A 19496-nucleotide genomic window follows, 5' to 3' on the forward strand; every position below is an offset into this window, starting at 1 on the left:
TGACTGCCTGGTACTGAAGCCTACTATTGGGGTGATTGGAGAGGTCCTGGAGAAGGTGTCAGACTCAAGCTCAGATGATAACCATATTGTAATGATGCTGCTGGACAATGAAGTGCCATGATTGCCCATGCTGACAGCAGAAGTTTATGTCTGGATATCCACCCCCGTCCGCATTCGCAGGCAGCTCACAACACACACACAGTCTCCAGGTCCCAACTGCCAGTCAAAAGCTTGGCCGCAAACGGGTGCACTTCTTATTCCAGCACAAGAGTGCACCAAACAGTGATCTCTAATGGACTGACCCGAGGCATGCTGTGCTGACAGGGAGAGCAGGATAATTGTTGTTTATCTTCTTCTTCTTTGGATATCTCTCTGCACATAAACAGACTTCTCAGTGTTCATTTGTTGCTACAGAATAACCCAGAATCCTCTACTTTGTTTCTTTATCACCAAAACATTCCTGGAGAAAGCCATACATGATTGCTTTTGGAGGCTTTTTTTGCAATGGTAGGAAAAGTATGTAATTGGTTTCACTTAAGGTTAATTATTTGCACTGGCAGGACGCATTGTTGTAAGCCGTTCATTAGAATGCACATCCAACACATGGAGCAAATGAGATGAGCTGGCTCTGCTTTATTGTAGGTTTGCTTTAAAAGAGTCCCAAAACCAAGCCAAACCTTAATGATACTCTCAGCAGCCTATATAATGGAACAAGTTTGCATAAATTAGACCACAGAGCTGCAGTGGCATCAGACAGCCTAGACTGTTTGTATTTGAATACTTTGGCTAATTAGAAGTGCTAAAAAAGAGGACTGAAAATATATACTCTGCTTTGAATTCAGTCCTGAATCTCTGCTGCATACATAAAACATTTTCCCCTCGCTTTCCTGTATCAAATGCCTATGGTTTCAACTTTATTTTTGTATGAAGCTTGATGGTTTAAGACACAGATGATTTGATTTCCTCTGCTCGCAGTGTAGTTTGCAATGCCAATGCATGGAAGGAGATTTAAAAAGGGAAAACATGAGCTAGAATAGGGATTTTCCTGTGAACGCTTCAAGTTTGAAGTAAATCCCCCCCAAACAGCCAAACCCTAACATTTCGACAATAGAAATTATATTAACTGTGTGAGAGACGTGCGCTCTGTATCCTCTCACCCTTAGCACAACATTCAAATAAGTCTGAGAGATTTTTGTCCCAGGCGAGTTCACCAAAGGTGGCATTTCCCGTCTTCTTTTCAGCCTAAGCCTGCTCGTCTTCCATCTTACTTAGCTCGTCTTGATAGAGACTCAGGGTGCATGCCTTGCTAAGTGACAGGGAGTTAAGTATACGTTCACACCATCCTGGGCTGCTAGTTAAGTTGACAGAGAGGTTCTGCAACCAGTCGTTCAACATAAAGCTCATTCACACTCCATTCAGACCAATGATACAGAATAGAGCTGTTTCAGGATTTCATTTAGAGTTTTGTTTTAACGTATTTATCCTTTTACAGCAATTTTGTACTTTTTTTTTTTTCATTAAATTACCATTTTTATCCATTTCCTTTTCCACATTTTTATCCATCTTACCATGGCTTTAAAAAGATTATGTGTTTTTTAATCCATCATAAGCTTTTAAATGTAAATAGAATCATGAGCAACAACACAAGAAAAAACAAGTTTGAGTTTGATTGTTTTTTTGCTTATCTTCTTTGCTCTTTGCTCTTTGTACATGGGGGTCAACATATCCATAATGAGACAGATAATTGAGGATATTTTTTTATTCAGTGGCTGGTTAATTGGTTGCCACCGGTGTCCAGGAAAGGTTGAATTTATGGTTGCGTGTCACCAATTACAATCCCAGCTGGCTTTGTTCATCTGGAAATATTTATGGCGAAAAGTCAATGTTTTGGCGACAAATGACAGGTCGGACGTGCACATATCGCAGAACCAGGAGAATGTTGCATTCTCTCACAGCAGCTCCTAGTGTGGGGCTGTGCATAATCTCTCCTTTTTTGAGCGTAGAATCAATGTGTGCATAATCAAATTCCTATTGACAGCACTCATATCCTTCTCCCTGTGGCAGAAAAGAAGATCTTGAAGTGGGGAAGGATGAATGCATTAACATCCTCTCAGTCAGTCTAGCAGATAACAAAGCTCCTTGCCTCAGTGTTAACACTGTAGATTAGGTCAAGTTTTTACCCCTCTGAGTTTCTCTCCTGTAAATGACGAGTTTTGATGTGAAACAAGCAACATGTCAAGGCGAGTTGAAAGATGTAGGCATTTTCTGCCATGTCACAATGACAGGCCGCTGAATATTTGGGCCATTAGGGGCTTATTAGTGAATAAATGACCAGATGGTTCAGTGATGCACAGAGATGGACAGAACTGGATGCTACTAATCAGCAGTGTCTGTAGCTCGGTGTCAAATCACACGACACGGTAACCCATGGCAACGGAATAAAAGTTAACATTAGCAAGTCAATTTGAGATCTGGGTGCTGTAAACAGGGTTTCGAATAGCCCTGCTTTGCTCGCTTGAAAAAATAGAGAACGTCTGTGTTTCCAGAGAACAAATTCAATTTGAAACAGCTGAGATGTAGGGTTTTTTTTTGTTGCACGTTTTCCTTCATGCGCTTCTAAATTTTAATGTTATCTACATTTAGTTCTATTCAGTAACATTTTTGGACAGAAATTGTGTAAAATATTTTACAGTTACAATCAGCTTTTATCACTGCTGTAATAACAGTTAGCATTTTCCAGTAATCTGCAGAAATAGCTGAAAAATATTGGTTATTTTATTCAGTGCTGAATTTTTTATCGTTGGACACCATTTTTTTTTACCCAATTTTACAACTCACATTTAAAACACAAAGACAGTAGGATCCCACTCTTGTTTATTTCAACAGCACCTGACTTTCGTGTTTGTCAATATATTCATTCAGTTTCTACTTTTGAGGTGCTTTGATTAGTTTGATTCCGAGATGCCCCACCATCTTCTTTACAGGAGGTAACCAACAAATTTGAAAACGTCCGTGTTTGTGTTTCAGTTTAATTGGTGATGGGTTGTTTTGTGACAGATGTGAAAAATAAAAAAAATAAAAAAGTAGCTTGTGGGTTGCATTACTCAAAACACAATGCAAGATGCTCCATGTTGGAGCTGCATATGAATGTGTGTGCGCAAACATGCGGGGTCTCTTTAATTGTATGGTTTTCTTCCAGACCCACAGCTGACACAAACAGGCAGCCTGTTAAATGGATGAGAAGAGCCGTTTGAAGACGGTCTGTCACTTCTGATTGCTTTGCCTCTGTTGTACAGCATAATTGATCACTTGTCTACTAATAACCCTCAATTTAACTTCACTTCTTGCTGTAATTAACTTTAATAGCTAATTAATAATTTAGGGATATAGGGAAGATATAGAGAGAGCTGAGGAAGCTGCATTATTCTCCCATTTGGTTATTTAAGTAGGTGTAAAGATTACACTGCATGTCGTTGGACTGGAGTGTAATAGCATAATAGCAGTTGTTTACAATATTCTCATATCATTTTCACATAAGCATAAAAAAAGCTCCAGCTCTCAGAAATAAATAAAAATTGTACCTGTGTTGTTACTGAGTATGATTAAACCAATGTTAGTCTTTGTGCAGATTAAGCACTTTGACTTATTGATGCATTGTAATTGTGATATTTCTCGATAAACATATTAATTTGAATAATTTATGCGCAGGTACTACATCCCACTCCATTATACCTTTGAACAACAGCGCGGGCAATAAAACATAGATATTGTGAGCTTTATGTAGGGTGGAAACAGTGGGAAACCGTGTTATTATCCTACCCCCCATTACATTGAATGGGAGTGCATTGTTATTATTTGTCATCATATGCTAATTACACATCATTAATGTTAGACCTTAATGGCCCCAAGAGTGGGTAATAGGCTGTAAGGCTGAGCTGGCTGCTTGCAGGGAATCTGAGTCTGGGGGGAGAGAACACATGCTAATGAAGCTGAGACCTTTTATCTTTGCAGATTAAAAGGGAAAAGATCACAACCCTCAAAATAAGCGTTTTGACATCTGTAATTGGAAGAGACAACAAGCTTTTGTTCTATTATAGGGAGCAGGAGGCATCAGGCTGAGTGTATAAATCTCTCCAGCGAGCTTTACTCCCTCAGTGCCTTCAGTCAGTTAGCCAAATGAAATCTCACTGCTGCTTTCATGCTTTTAGCTGCAGTTAGACAGAAGATGGAGTGCTGCTGCTTCCAAAAGCAGCGCAGAGTCTGTGATCTGAGTGCGTACATGTGTGAGCACGGTAGCTTAGCCTTCTCAAATTAATGGATGCCCTTGTATGCTGAATGGGAACACAGAACAGTGACCCTGCCAATTATTGGGGGAATACTCAGGAACTGGTTACACACTTCTTGATGCTGTTGCGCAGAGAACCAAAGTTGGATTTTTTCTCCATGATCACAACATGTCTGCTTACTTAATGCAATGATCTAGGCCAAATAATGCCAACGAACTGAGGTCAGACAGTGAGACCCATGTTGCAACGAGCTGCAGAGGAGCGACTGAGTGTGCGCATCTGGCCGGCTCAGAGCTGGGGCGAACAGCAAAGCGACAGCTGGTCCAGCATGGCTCCATGTTTGACCCCCAGCACCATGTGTAGTCCTGGGCGGCCAGCGGCACTCCATACCCTGAAGACATGTATGCCATCCTGAACACCTGGTGGGAAGGAACCCACCTCAGAGCCTAGGGTCTAGTTGTGTTTACACCGGGTTAGGGATAGTGTTGAGGTGTGCAAGGCTAGATTTCAGGGTCTGTGACCCTCTCAGCCCCTGACACCTCAGCGACGCAAAAAGCTCAGAAAGCAGGGGGCCTGCTGACTGCCCATTTGCTCTGTCTCTGAGGTCTGAGCCCAGAGGTCCTGTCACCACAAAGCAGCTCAGCTGGAGGCCATAGGTGTAATGACCTACATATATCCATATAGAATAATATGTATGGCATGATCAGTCTGTTTATCTGGCTTGACCTCTACTGACTGTATTTGAATTTCATAGCACAGCTCTTCTCTCTGCTCACATGAATACCCAAAAGAGTCAGTCTGTTCATAAAAAGTCTGTTTTACCTACATAAACTTTGCTGCTGTGTGACATCACAGAAACTCCCTTATTTTAATTTATGAAACCCTGACTTTCATAGTCTCTATGACTTTCCCTTGTATCTGCTTATGATGAATGTTTTATGCATGAAAGCATAAAATGTTGATCAGGGAAATTGTATGGAATTTGTCTCTATTATGCATGCTTATCATAATTACAGCAAGATTATGCAGTAACAAAGCGGCAATGGTAATACAATAAGTCTCCTTGCTAATGCAAAACAAGTAAGACATGAAATGATGGTATATTTAGGCAGTGTGAGGTAGTCGCATTACCTCCAGGATTGTCACAGTTTGCCTCTGAAATAAACTCTCTCACATAAATATGGCTTTTAATAACTGCAGTACAATGCAAAGGAAACGATAGGAAAATGGTGATGCTAAAATGTCAGTTTGTTTAATTATTACTAGTTATCACAATTACCTTCTCTTTGACTTTAGCATGTATGTAATAAGAATGTTCCTGAGTGCCTCTGAGAAATGTGAAAGGTCAGATGTCAGTTTTAATATGACTAGAGCACCTCTAATGAAACCCTGTTGCAATATGTGTTGAATACGAATGCATTAATTTCTTAAATGTCTTTCATATTTGCAGGCGCTTCAGCCTTTTTAACTGGGATAATTTGACAGCAGCCCCCTGCCTTCCTCTGACAGCTCTGAGGAGCTGGGGCTCAGCACCTGCGTCCACCCAAGCATTAAACCTCAGATCCTGAACTCTCCTCACAAATGAACTGTCAGATCATTACTGCGTGTGATGCAATATAATCTGTCTCAGAATTAGCATTTGGCCAAGTCCACACAGGGTTTTTTTCCCCCTCCCATCTCTCTCTTTCGTACATCTAGCCCCTTCAGAAGGCGCTGGTTTGAATATGCATCTCTTCACATTTCCATGAGGGACCCACAGGGAGTACAGGCAGAGAGCAGCTTTCAGCATTAGCATGTCAGGAGGGAAGGGTCCTTTTCGTTCAGGGTCCCACTGCAGATGCTCTGCCTCACTTGTTCATTACAATTGCATTTCATCAGCTTGATGATGTCCACATGTCAATTGAGTGTGAGGATTTTGCACACAAAGGAGCCTCTGGGAAAAGGACTTCGCTGGCTAATCAGCTGATTATCATACCTCAAATGGGGCTGGAGTGCTCTGTTACAAACGCCAGGCACAGAGAACGAGGTGCAGGAGACAGACATAGGACGGGTGAATCCAAGATAGGAAGGCAGGAAGCAAAGCTGATTAAACAAGCTCTCTTATGGACGCACATAGAGGAATGCAAAATAAGCAAACAAGCAGAAGGAAGCATTAGAATATTTATGGTTAACATATTTTTTACTCTTATAGCTTTAAATTTAGTTGTGATTTTTGTTGACCTTCCATTTATTTTGATGCTCTGAAGGTTAAAAGTTAGGCAGATGGTGCCAAACTATTTCTTTGTTTATTTTAATGCGGCCCATTTTCTTGGGTTAAAAGAAATGCCCTATTGTCCTTCATCAGAAAGGAGGAGCACAATTGAACACAATGATAAGGTCTGTTGTCACAGGCACCTTGAGAGGACACCACATAGGGACACATAGCTCATCTAGGAATCTTCAATGGAGGACTTGGAGGAACAGCCCGCCTGAGTTGATAATCTGGAGGCCAACAGTATCATCCATATGATGGCTGTGTGTTCATTTCCTAAGCCCCTGTTTCACAGAACGTATTTATAGATATGATGAATCCTTGACTTGAATCTTGTTTTTCTGTCTGGCCTTCATGCCAGTGATGGACTCTCCTTAATAAACAACAAGTTTGAGTCTACTGAAGAATGTGATTGACTTCGTTGTTGTAGCATCTGATCTGTTGCCATATGTCACCTGGTGGAGAAAAGAATAGAGCTGTCAACTCCTTACGACTGCTGGAGAGTTGGATTAGCTGAAGTGGGAAGGTAGCAAACAGACACACTAAATCCAAATTGGTAGTGAGTGAGAACTGGCAACATCTGGCTCAGGCCCCTATCTGAGGAAGAGTTCATCTCCCACCTGTGGAGGAATTGTTTTCTGCAACCTTGATAGAGTTAAGTAATATGAAATTTGAATGACCCTCATTTAAAGCCTTTATTGCATAGGCAGCAGCTTTGAGTTGTGGACAGAAGTCATCATCAGTGTCATATCATTGTGGCGTCCCAAGAACCAACAGCTCTGGAGCCCAAGAAAAGTCAATGAGTAGTTTTGGTAAGCAAAAAGAAAAATGAGGAAAAGCTGTGAAAAGGACAATCAAGGAAAGAGTGTCGGGGCTTTGTCCAGGCTCAAAAGAAATGCTGACGAAAACTGGACATATTTCACCATGTCCACACCACTTCAGTGTCTCACTGTTGTGTCTTTCATGGGTGGAGTGCAGATGATGTTCCTGGGCTTAATCACAGCAATGACTTCCAGCTTCTCACATGCAAACCTCTGCTGCTATATCTGAATCCGTAGTATTCTCTTTGGATTGCCCCCATTTGAGTTGTGAGTCATTTCCAAAGTGAATGTTTTCAACTATGTGGTTCTTGAAGATAAGATCGAGTTTGAAATTGACAGGCAGAGCAGTGTTGTCAGTGATTCAGGCGTTGTAACTGACAATCGTGTTGAAAAGAGGGCTAAACTCAGAGGCATAGGCAGAAACCTCCAGCCTCTGACCCATATACAGACAATTAGACAATTTTATTCAGCCCAAAACAACAATAAGACAGAAATTATTTAATTCGGATGTCCTTCAGCAATATCCCTTTGTCTGTTTGCCTTTCAGGTCATGGTCAGTGTGAGCGAAACACACACGTAGCTTTACCCATCATTGCTGACAACCATTATGGCAACTGTCAATTAAAGTAGATGCAGAAACTCAAGACAAATGGACAAACAATTACTTTTTTTTGGTCATTCTCTTTGCAACTGAATTTACATTCCAGTTATAGAACCTGAGCAGCAGTGTTTGAAGTTATCCTCCTTCACATTGTCTCGAGGCTCACTCCTTGGGAAAGTTTGGTAATCTGGGGCAGACCCAGAACACAACAGAGATTACAAAATCACACCTGGTCCACAAATGCTCTGGGGATTCTTTTGGAGTTGCTAAATGACCAAATTTAGGAGAGGTAATAATAGGCTGTTAGTGGATTGATAGGTGGACTCTGTGGTAGAATAGCACATTTATTATATCAGGCATGAAAACAATTATTTGATGTACATCAAATGATCTCAAATGTCCTCAGTGTCCACTTGGAGCAAAACTTCATATATCATATGGAACTGGGGTCTTTACATTCTGGGTTTATTTTAGCTAAGCTTTCATTTATGAAGCATGCAAGTCCAAATGTGAGTGTATTTAAATGCTGTTTATTGACAGTTTGCATAAAATCAATAATATATAATGATGCATTTCATTTGTTTCTGACCTTTACCTTATGTACATCAACTATTTTTTTCTTACATTTGCTTTTTTGATTAAATAGCACTGCCACCGTGCTTCTTTAGGAGTAGTGATCATTTATATTTTTGTAATTGACAACAAAGTATAAATTCATCCCTGTTGAAGACAACCATTTCCAGAGTTGGTACTAAAACATTGTTTTGCAAGTCTTTCCACACATCTCCCAAATTCTAAACTTTGGATTTCAAATCCTATATAGTCATAATGTGCTCTTCAGCAAATATGCCATTTTTCATTAGTCCTAATACAGTAGTCAAAGTCTAATCCTATGTATTTCAATAAAATATACTCGTATTGGTATTAGTAGTGGTAGTTGTGGTTGTTAAATGTAAAATGTATTATTTTTGTTGATTGCCAACAATAAAGCCAATTATTGACAAATAATAATCATTAGCACCCCGAAATTCAAAGTTTAGTTATGCTAATTTAAGTCACACTTCTGTTACTATTTTTTAATCTCCATTTTTTTTAGAGTTAAATAGTCTGTGTGTGTGTGTTGCTCACATTACTTTTTATAATCCATAAACATCCTCTTCATTCCTTCAGCTCAGCAGGAATGCCTTTTTGTTATGGGCTTCTTTTGTTTGAATGGAGATCGCCTGCCACACACAGTGGAAGTGAAGTCGCAAGTGACCTGAAAGCCCAATTATAAAGTCTGCAATCTGCATTGTTCTTGGAGCGAAAAAGAATCAATGTGCTGAAGGCATATCCCCATCAGAAGACCTAATGATGTCTTTCTGGACCACAGCCTTGCACACTGCATAGTAATCTTCTGCTAATTAGGTTTATAATGCCTAGGCAGGCCTCTGCATCAGCACAATTCCAGGGAGGACAGTGAAGTTATTTATTTATCTCACTGTTGTTCATTGTTATGGTGGTTATAATTAAAGCAATATTATTTAGATAGGAAAAGGGTTTATTGGAATTAGTGCATTGCAAGTGTGTACACTTCAACTGCGTTTTCAATCATGAGGTCCCATTAAATCAAATGGTTTGTTCTGTTGGCATAGGGAATGAAAACAAAGACATTTTCTGCTTAAATCTGTGGAAAACAAGGAGTGCCATCAAAAATTCATCTGCAATTGAAGTGATTCACACATGAAATGTTGAAGGCTCAGTAACACTCGTCACGTTCCATGAGTGAAGTCTTTGAGATGGTCAAACAGTTAACAACGCTGAGAGGGAAATCAGGTTTTCTTTTTGGCTGAATAACAAAGAGTAACTAGGAAGGCACTCAGTAGAGTGCTTATCTCCAACAAGGGCTAACAGTCCCTATAGATTCAATTAAGCCTCAGCAAGTAGCACTCACTGAATATCTCACGTTCTTCAGATCAGATGTCAGATCCATGAATTGTTCCCTTGGAAATTGGTGAAAATGTCAAAGAAAACTTTCTATTTCACAATGTTAAAGATAATTAGTCCTGGATCTGCACCTTTCCACACCGAAATTGACTTTAGAATTTTGGCTCATGTCCCATCCAAGTTTCATGGAAATCCATTCAGTAGGTTTTACCCTGCTGACAAACAAACAAATGGACATCTGTGAAAACATAAGCTCCTTGCTGAAGGTAATTTGATAACGACATGTCAACAACTTGACACAATTTAATTTCATATTTGGTGTTTTAACTCGATAAATAACGTATGGTTGTGATAGTAGGTGGGGGTCCTCGATGGACAGCTGGGAAGAGAGTTGACTTAAGTCAGAAGAATTAGCGATCATACTTTACATGTGATATCAGCTTTGAGATATCATGGGAATGCTTCAGATGGAAGTTATAGATGCTGAAAAAAAACAACCTACCTGTACGCTACAAATAAAAAGTGCTGTTTAGCACCTTTAAGGGTTGTTGAGCTCGTCCCAGGAGAAGTTGTTCTCTGCAGGTGCAACACAGAAGTTTTTTCAGAGTCAGCAAATGGTTTTCCTTTCAACTAGATATTTTGGAGATTTAATTACACTGTCAATAATAATATGGGTTCAATAGCCAGATTTGTAATATTTTCTCATTTCAACAGTTAGCTGATGACCCAAAGGCTCAATGTTTCCCTATCACTCTTATTGCACATAATATGTTGAGGGATTTATGATGGATTAATTGAGTTAGAAAGAAAAGCTTGAGCCATAATATTTGTTATTGACTCAGATATGCAACCATTTCCTTGAGTATAAAACTTATTTCATGAATTAATATTAAATGATAAATGTGATAGTCCTAAATTATTTTAGTGACACAAATTATCTTTACTGATTCTTACATCATAAGATGCAAAGATTGTTTAGACACATAGAGCTAATGATGCAGTAGCTTATGAAATATTTCCAATGTCCTTCCATTGTATCGTACCAAATTTGTGCCTTCAACTGCAAGTATGTGTCAGTATATGTCTTTTGAATCTGTTGTAGTAAGAGAATAGTGCATCATTAATATTTGTCTGTTTGGTTTAACATCAGGAAATGTTAAAATAAACCTTTCACGTGTGAAAACTTCCAGTGCCGTGTAAATGACAAATGTGTTGAACCCAGATTCAGCAACTGAACTGCGTAGCTGTACTGTGGTAGGTGGTACTTTCAGTACCTACCTTACTGCAGAAATCCCTGTTTCAGAATTTTGATATTGGTTCTCATTGTGTGGCCTTTGATAGATGTTTGACTTTCTTCACAAACCTTTGAAAAATATAATGTGTTGTTGAACTGGCAGTGTTGTGGTTTGTGCAAACCGCAATTAGAAGCTGAATGTGTTTAAAGCTGGCCTGAACTGCACACCGGGTGTTGTTGCTCAGTGTATTCATTAGAATTAAAAATACTTTCTCCATGTAGGAGTATTTTGACCATAAGAAATTGAGATACATTAATACATTTAATTGCTTAATACCGCTAGACTTCTGTTGTAGTTTGACTGAGTTCTATATCAAGAATATGACTTCATGTAGCTTCATTTACCTCATTTTTGATTGGAATTATCAGATTTCCAAGCAGGTGGAAGAACTGACAAGTCCCCAGAAATGTTGGACAGTGCAGAAGCTGTATTGAGACAGCAAGACAGATGGAAAGCAGGGAGAGAAAATTGTAGACAGCACTAACTACAAGAATAAGAATGATATTTTCGAAGCTATCAGTTTGGATCATTTTTGTGCAGAATATTTTTGTGAATACACAAGTTGTACATACAGTATATTATAGTGATGACTGCCTCCTGATCATACAACTAAACTTCACATGTAGTGTGATTAAATACAATATAATTGTCATCATTTAATTGATCTTATGACTATTTAAAACCACAAAACATAAAACAGACTCATTCCACAGCAACTGAATATGCAGCCAGCTCACGATTCTTATCCATAAAATACATTAAAGCACATTATATTTCAAAGTGGTTTAAGTTCATCAGTGTAACAACACTGGTAATTCCACTCAGGAAACTCTAAACTTTCTTTTCATGACTTGAAACTTACAGTTGGTCTTTGTCTTTTTCTCCAAGAGGTTAGTAGCTGTCCACCTTTTTATGGCAGAGCGTTAACTGACAAGCTTCGAGCATTTGGCAAGATGTTATCCAGGAGCAGAGCTCATCTACAGCTCTGACAGCCCACAGCACCTGCCAAAGGATCTCCTTACCTTCACTATCTGCTGTGAGTGAGCAATGCTCAACGCTGAGGGAGCTGTTTCAGTCTCCCTCATGCTGGAATTTTTCGGCTTGTTCCTGTGTTTCCTTTCCCTTTGATTGGACAGAAGAAGCCGAGGAGATACTTTCATGGATAATGAGACACTGGACAGAGGTTTTATTTGTTTCCCGAGCTAAGGTCTCCATTGGTCTGTTGGCAGATGGGCCGAGTCTAGGATGGCAAACACACTGACCTTATATTGCTTTTTAATCATTAAATGCAGAATGCTCAGTAGATAACATCATTGTCTTTGTGCAGTGGAGAATAGTCAGAACATAAAGACTTACCTCTGCATTACTCTGTGCTAGTTTTATCCTCAAGAGTACAAGTTTTTTTTTGAGTGATGCAATCTGGACACAGCTGAGGAGGTAGATGAGAAGAATTTAATTTGCTCTTCTTTCTACTTCAGTGGCTGCAAACTTAAGGTCTTATATCTAATGCAGTCGTGACCATGATAGATAAGCCTGCATAAGTCGACAAAGCCAGCTTCAATGCATCTGAGATTAGCACATCTTCTCTATCTGGAACTCCGGTGACAGCGGGGACGACCCTGGCCTTGGCGACAGGACAGCTGGCCATAAAAGTCTTTGAGAACCCAGGCAGTTCCTCACAAGACTATGTGCCATAATTAGAGCCATAATGGCATCTGAATGCAGTGCAGGTTAATGAAACTCTGTCTCTGCGAGGGAACCAGGGGCTTTTGGGTAAAGAAAACAGCAGGTTTCTGCCAGGAGCACGATGATAGCAATTTGCAGAGTGAGTTATGTCCTACAACCCCGAAGCAGCGAGTACTTTGAACATGTTTTGTTCTTAAATGGGGTATAGTTTTCCATTTCCCATCCATTAATATGCATAGAACAGCTAATGAGGCTGAACCAACTAAGATAATAAGATTCTGGGGCTGCAGCACCGCTGACTACATTAATGGTGTATGACTTTGTGCTGAGGCATTTGTCTCTGGATGCCTTTGGACACAGGATTAAAATGAAAACTGGGGAAAAAAACTGTGATATGGCACAAGAATACATGTGAGGTTCTGATCTGCAGTTATTGTACTGTTAAAATGCTGCAGAACGGAAGACCTTTATCTATTGAAGGGATTAGTTCAACGTCACCATTTAATTTGTGCTTTGCTCATGATCTGTAAGATTATCAATTAAAGATGTGTCCCCCATAAACTGTAAATTATGACATTTTGAATCTTGAAAGCATCACTTGTAACTTCAAACCCTTACTTACCCCTTTAATTCAAATATATGATTATACAATTATGTAGGTCTCATGTCAGACTTCTGTATTTCACTAATTACCATTTTGAAAAAGCATCTTTGCTTTCATATGATATGGAATAACCAATGTCAATAAACACTTACTGTAGAAAGTGGAAATTAATAATTGATTTCTGCCTCCCTTTAACACCTTGTCGTTGAGAGCCTCTGTGGAGGTTGTCTGGAGGTGTATTGGCATATTGTTGGATGGTATTAAGCATAACTATAAATATAATATAAGTGTGACGTCCTCTAGCAGGGAAAACCTATGATTTTTGCCCTCTTCCTGTCAGCAGTTTTCTGCAGCAGTGCATTAGTGTTGTCTCCTCTCAGTAAATAATGTGTCCTCATTCAGTCACAGTGAAGAGAAAGAGCATTTGACTACAATGGGGCTATTATTGGCTATAATAGGGATGAAGCAGACTCTCAGGAGAGACTGGGAGACTTGTGAACTGGAAATGTCTGCTGTTCATCACAGCATTTTACAGCCAACATTTTCTCTGCAAGAGCAGCATCAATGCCCCGGGATAACTTACACTGATGCCTCACTTCATTTACACAGTGCACTTTTGCTTCTGCCTGAGCAGAAATGGCTGTTAGGTGTTGGAAACTCCAGACAACTAGACCACTGTACCAGCCCCCCCGCTGTATGGATCCATATATACCACTAAACAGAAATGCCTCTCCCACCCCCCCAAATTTCAAGCATCCATCTTTCCGAGTAAAGATCCTCATCACTCTCTTACACTGACGCACCTTCCTCCTCTCGCTCTTTTTGTACAACTTAACCCAAAGACGGCCTCCCTCATCTCTCATCTCTTAAAAACCACCCAGTCAGTTGGTGTCACTCACTTTATCAACCACGTTTCTCTTCTTGCATCCTTCTTTCATCACTGAGGCATCTCGACGCTGTTTTAACTGACTCACTTAGAGCGAACATAACACTCCCCACCACCGTGCCCTCTTTAGCCGTCTCTCATCCCTCCCTGCATTTGAAGCCCCCCCCCCGCCTCCTCCTTTCCACCCTCTCCTTTCTCTCCTCCCTCCCCCCATACTGATCCTCCTCTCTTTACCCCCCCCTTTAGCTGGACCCCTCTCTCTGGTGCGGGGCCTGGCTGTCAGGCCCTCTCCTGTGAATGCGGCTGCTGTGATTTCCTCTGGGCCATCAGGTGGGCTGCTGCTAACTAGCCAAGCCTGAGACAGGGTGACCTCAAGCCTCAACATGATGGGTCTGAATCAACAATGTGTTCGCCTAAACAGGGAGGGAGAGACCAAACAACTTAGAGGGCTGCCTGCCAGCAAGTAAACCAACAACGCTGCATCTCAAAGTTATCTACCTGTGGAAATCTTATAGTGCAAGTAAGCATTTAATTCCTTTCCCTGAAAGTGCCTATTGGGTCTAACTTATGGCTTTTTAATCTATACTAAGCTGTTAGAGCTCGAGTGTGTTTGCTGCAGTGTTTGTCGCAGTGGTGCCTCACAGTAGGTGTATTGTAAATCAACTGGGTGCTTCGTGAACTGTCATTACAGTGATCATTAACACTCGTGATATCATCAGCGCATGGCAGATACTTAATTATCGGATCCCTTCTTCTGTTTCAGAGGCCCTGATGTATTTTTCTTTTTCAGAACAATTTCTGATGTGTGCTAAAATCCATATAAGCCTGTCTGATTAGAACAAGCTCAGTTTAATGAGTTTTTCCTGTGCCACCGTTTCAGATGGATCTCATTAAGGGTAATCATACTGTAGTCTGAGTTGTAAGGAGGACTTTATACACAAGACAAGGCTATGTAAATTGATTTTCCCTCTCAGTATTGAGTATTTAAGAGGTGAGATTATGTTGGTCAGAAGAAAAATGTCATTCTACTAATCAGATATAAATAGTGATCAAGTAAATGTATGTGGCAAACTCCACTGTGCTGTGACTGAAGAGAGCATTTGCCAGCATTTAGGTAATAATCAAATTTAATGATGGTATTACTGAGTAGCTGAGGCTTGCCGCAAACACCACTGTTTTCTCTCCTGGGTCTTCCCTGCTCCTCAAAATGTTTCAAACTTTTTCTCTTCCACAATTCCCTTGAGCTAGCCTCCCATCATATCTGAAATGTGCTTACAGCAGTGGCCGTCTTTTGCTTGAGAGCTCTTTGCCTTATGCTTCCATCAGAGGAGACTGAGTCTCACAGATGCACTGCTTAACAATGCCATCCCCTGCTCCCATCAGAGGGGGGAAGGTTGCAGAGCTGCGCCCCACAGAATAAGGGGGGCAGGTCCCCTGTGATTGGCGAGAGCTGAACATCGATGCCAGCTTCCATCTGTCATGATAGCCTATCTCTGAACCTTCAATCTGTCAAAAGCTTGCTGCCTAGCTGAAGGCTCCAGGAGATTTGGCGTGCTAAACAGATTTGACAACAGGCATTATCACTGTGAGGGGCCCAGCGAAAATCGCCATCAACGTGTTAATTGTGGCTGGAGATGTAAACTGTCACTTCTCATCTCATTTAACACTTGCTTTGCCAATTTTTCTCACCTCATTTTCCTCGCTGTAGAAAACATATGGAAATGTTTAGGCTGGCACTCTAATCCTTGAATAGCAATATCTGCTTCATGACTTTCACCCGTAGTTCATTTTCACAGATGATGAGGCCTCACAGCTAAGAAACGTTGAAAAGTCAAGAAAAGAGATGTGTAGTCTGAAAACAACTGTGATGAGTATTGGAAGTGAATTGTGAGAAAGGTTTCTTCAGTATTGCTACTTATGTCGTAGTTGAGCTAAAGTTGTCTTTTTTCGAGAGTTAGATTTAATGGTCAAAGAAAGTGTGGATCATAACATTCTGTGGAAACACTTTCAAATATTTACATTTTCATGAATTATTGTAGCTCTAAGCCAAACTCCTCAAAATCTCCCAATGACAAATAAAAATAAAGTAAAATGAGACAAAATAAAATGTTTTCAGAGTTTCAATGGTGTCCCTCTAAAATAAGTTTTAATCTGTTAATCAAAGTCTAAATCCCTGTTTCCCTCAAGTTCTTTGTTGTTGCCTTTGCTATTTTCCCCCTTTCAGAATGTCAAGCCTCTTCCTATTATCACTAATTGATTATCCTCTATCAAAGCACCTTATTATTTGTGAGTTGTAGCAATCAGCCCTATTATTTGTGGGCTTTCCCTTGACAGGTCTTTAATGGTGATGGTTGGTTTAACCCCCAGGCCTCTGCTAATAGGATTTAGCAGCAGGTGACTGGTAACACAGACACACACACCACTCTAACCCCTTCACCCCCAGGAATTGCAGAACCTCCCACTGCCTGTTCGCAGAAAAAAGGCACACAAACACGGCACTAATTCACCCTCCTCATTCCCTCTGAGCTGAATGTATGTGGATGTACCGCGGTGAGGCGGGACTGTGGTGTCACTCCTTGCTCTCTCCAACCCCCCCCTTTTGTTTTGATTCTGTGGAGTAAGGATGAATGCAGCAACGCAGACATATGCAAAAGCCAATGCAAATAGAGCCCAGGCAGAGACGGTGCCATCTTGAAGATGACAGACGATGACCAGACGAAAAGGCCACGGCCCCCATAGTCTGGTTGTCTCATGTCAGCAGTGTCATTACAAGACACAAGGTTTGCAGTGTTTTATGATGTAGATTTTAATGTTGATTTTACATAATTTCTGGGAAATGGAGGAATTTTTCAAGAGAATATTTGATAAAAGTATTGATAACTATTGAATCTATTTTACCAGTGTCATTAGCTGTGTAACATCAGTGGTACAGGGTAGTCTAAAGGCTTTCCCCCTGTGGCTAACAGGGCTGTCAGAACCGCTAGTTTATCCAGGTGAGGCCTCTGTGTCATTATAGTGCCCCTGTCCATCAAGATCAGAGCTGCTAACCGAGGCAGGGCCATTCTCTCGGCTTTTATCACTTTATTTGGTGTCCATCCGTCCACTGTCTGCAGACACCAACAGAGGCAATCCATTTCTACCCCGACACTGATGGGGAGGAGGAGCACAGGAAGCATGAGGTGGCAGCGGCATTGGCTGAGGGGGGAAGAGTAACCGTGAGGAGAACAGGACTGCGAGGAGCAGGGAGGGGAAGGGTTTGTTATCCTGGTAATTAAGGATAGAGTGGCTTCCATGCCGGGTGTGCGGACAGGATGTGGCAAATTACTGGAGTCTTTGTGAGGAAAAGCTGCTCCTTCTCTGCTCTGTCCGTTCTCAGGGGACCTCATCATCTTCTCTAACAGTCAGGATGGGATTTTGTACCCTCTATTCCCTCACCTTCTCCTTCCCTCTTTCTGTCTCTCTGTTCATTTCCTTTCACTTCCCTCTGTCACCTTCCTCCTGAAATGCATCTCAAAGTCTAAAGCACATTGCAGCTTTAGAATTGTAGATGAGTATGCTTACTGTGGACTTTTTTGTTCTGCCTGGAAAAGAAAACTTTAAGCATTTGTGTTAGTCTCTTCATGCAAACATGATTAAATATGCTTTTATGTTTACATAGTGAGAAAGATTTCAATTAGCCAATATTTCGAACATCATTAGACTGATTTTGATAATTAACTGTGTGTGTGTGTTTCACAAGGTAATTCCCCTGACATGCAGAGAAGGATAGAGAAACAGACAGACCGTAAATGGTAATCTATATGCACATTTCACTTCTATGAGATGTTACAAGCGACAGCCCAGCAAACAGCACAGAGACCAAAGGAAAAAGTGTTGCATCGCTGCATAATTTCTGGAAAAAGAGGACATCATGACTTGTTTTCTGTTGCTCTGACATTTTTCCCTGGGATCCTTAAGCCGTGGTACTCAGGTGGGGCTAGAGGAAACGCTGGCCCTCGCAACGGCAAGCGGTAGCAGCAGCCGCATGGCAAGACAGCGAGAGAACACTCTAGGGTTTAAAAGTACCCAAAGCATCCTGGGTAATTAGCCATTACGGCGCTGTCACAGAGGGTTCTGCAGTCAATACAGAGATAATTTGGGCAATGGTGAATGACAGTGCTGTCCAGGCTTTTGGGATGATCAAGGACAGATCCAGCTGCACCAGGCATCTGTCAGGCCCATGAATCACTCCTCCAGCCAGCAGCTGGGTGACTGGAGCAGAGAGAATCGCTGGAGAGGCATGTGCAGACACACAAATAAACATGTTCCCCCTCTCTCCCCTTGCCACACCGGGAAATGGCTATTAAAGGTCTGCCGTTACAGAGCACCGAGTGGAAAAGGCTTGTTACCTTCAGTGGCAAATGAATGACATTGGGAATAAGGTGAGGAATAAAAGTCAGACCAAGGGGACATTTCTCACAGTTCCGTATTTCAGCTGCGTAGCTTAAACAGAGGAACGCGGCTGGCGTGCAAAATTGCATCATCTGTTTTGTAAAGCAAAGTATTATGAGTTCAAAACACATCAACAGACCTTCCTGACCTGATGCAAAATCATCTCTTTGACCATACTGACAGATGAAGACATGAACAGATTTTGTATTTAGATTCTAGTAGATTTTAAGATTTTAGATTTTAAACAAAATGGCAGACGTGTCCAACAAGGAACAGTTGTCAGATTATAGGAAAGAGTGAGTTACAAATGTGTTTTATCAAAATGGTAATTATTTTTATTTTTGTGGGATAAAAATATAAATATATGTCACAATTAATTGGAAATTACAAAAATACACTTGGACTGTATTAAATGATAAGAATTGATTATTAGTTAATTAAACCCCTTGTATGGGATCACCATGACAACTAACTTACCCTTAACAGCAAGCTGTTCCTGTTAATATTGGGTTAGATTTTACATGTATTTGTTTTATACAGATTGCAAAGATATTACTATGATTATTGTCACATAACATGAGTTTAACGTGAAGTTTTGTTCACATCTGCAAAGAATCTGCAAGAATGTTCATATTTTGGTCAGTGGTTGGCTATACAACAATAAACCTTTGCCTCCACTACAATTTAGATATAATAAACTTATCCATAA

The 19496-nt window shown here is 40.7% G+C and overlaps 1 protein-coding gene across 1 annotated transcript in view; it reads left to right on the forward strand.

Annotated features, from left to right (window-relative positions):
• Positions 1-19496, forward strand: part of atp5mc3a (ATP synthase membrane subunit c locus 3a) — an 85957-nt gene that overhangs the window by 33079 nt on the left and 33382 nt on the right. The window contains exons 2-3 of the mRNA XM_069532367.1: positions 14603-14686; positions 14778-14876. Coding sequence (XP_069388468.1) covers positions 14603-14686; positions 14778-14876 — 183 coding nt within the window. The remainder of the gene's footprint in view (positions 1-14602; positions 14687-14777; positions 14877-19496) is intronic.

The sequence above is a fragment of the Paralichthys olivaceus genome, chromosome 10 (genome assembly GCF_024713975.1).
Source record: "Paralichthys olivaceus isolate ysfri-2021 chromosome 10, ASM2471397v2, whole genome shotgun sequence".
In the NCBI taxonomy this organism is placed as follows: domain Eukaryota; kingdom Metazoa; phylum Chordata; class Actinopteri; order Pleuronectiformes; family Paralichthyidae; genus Paralichthys; species Paralichthys olivaceus.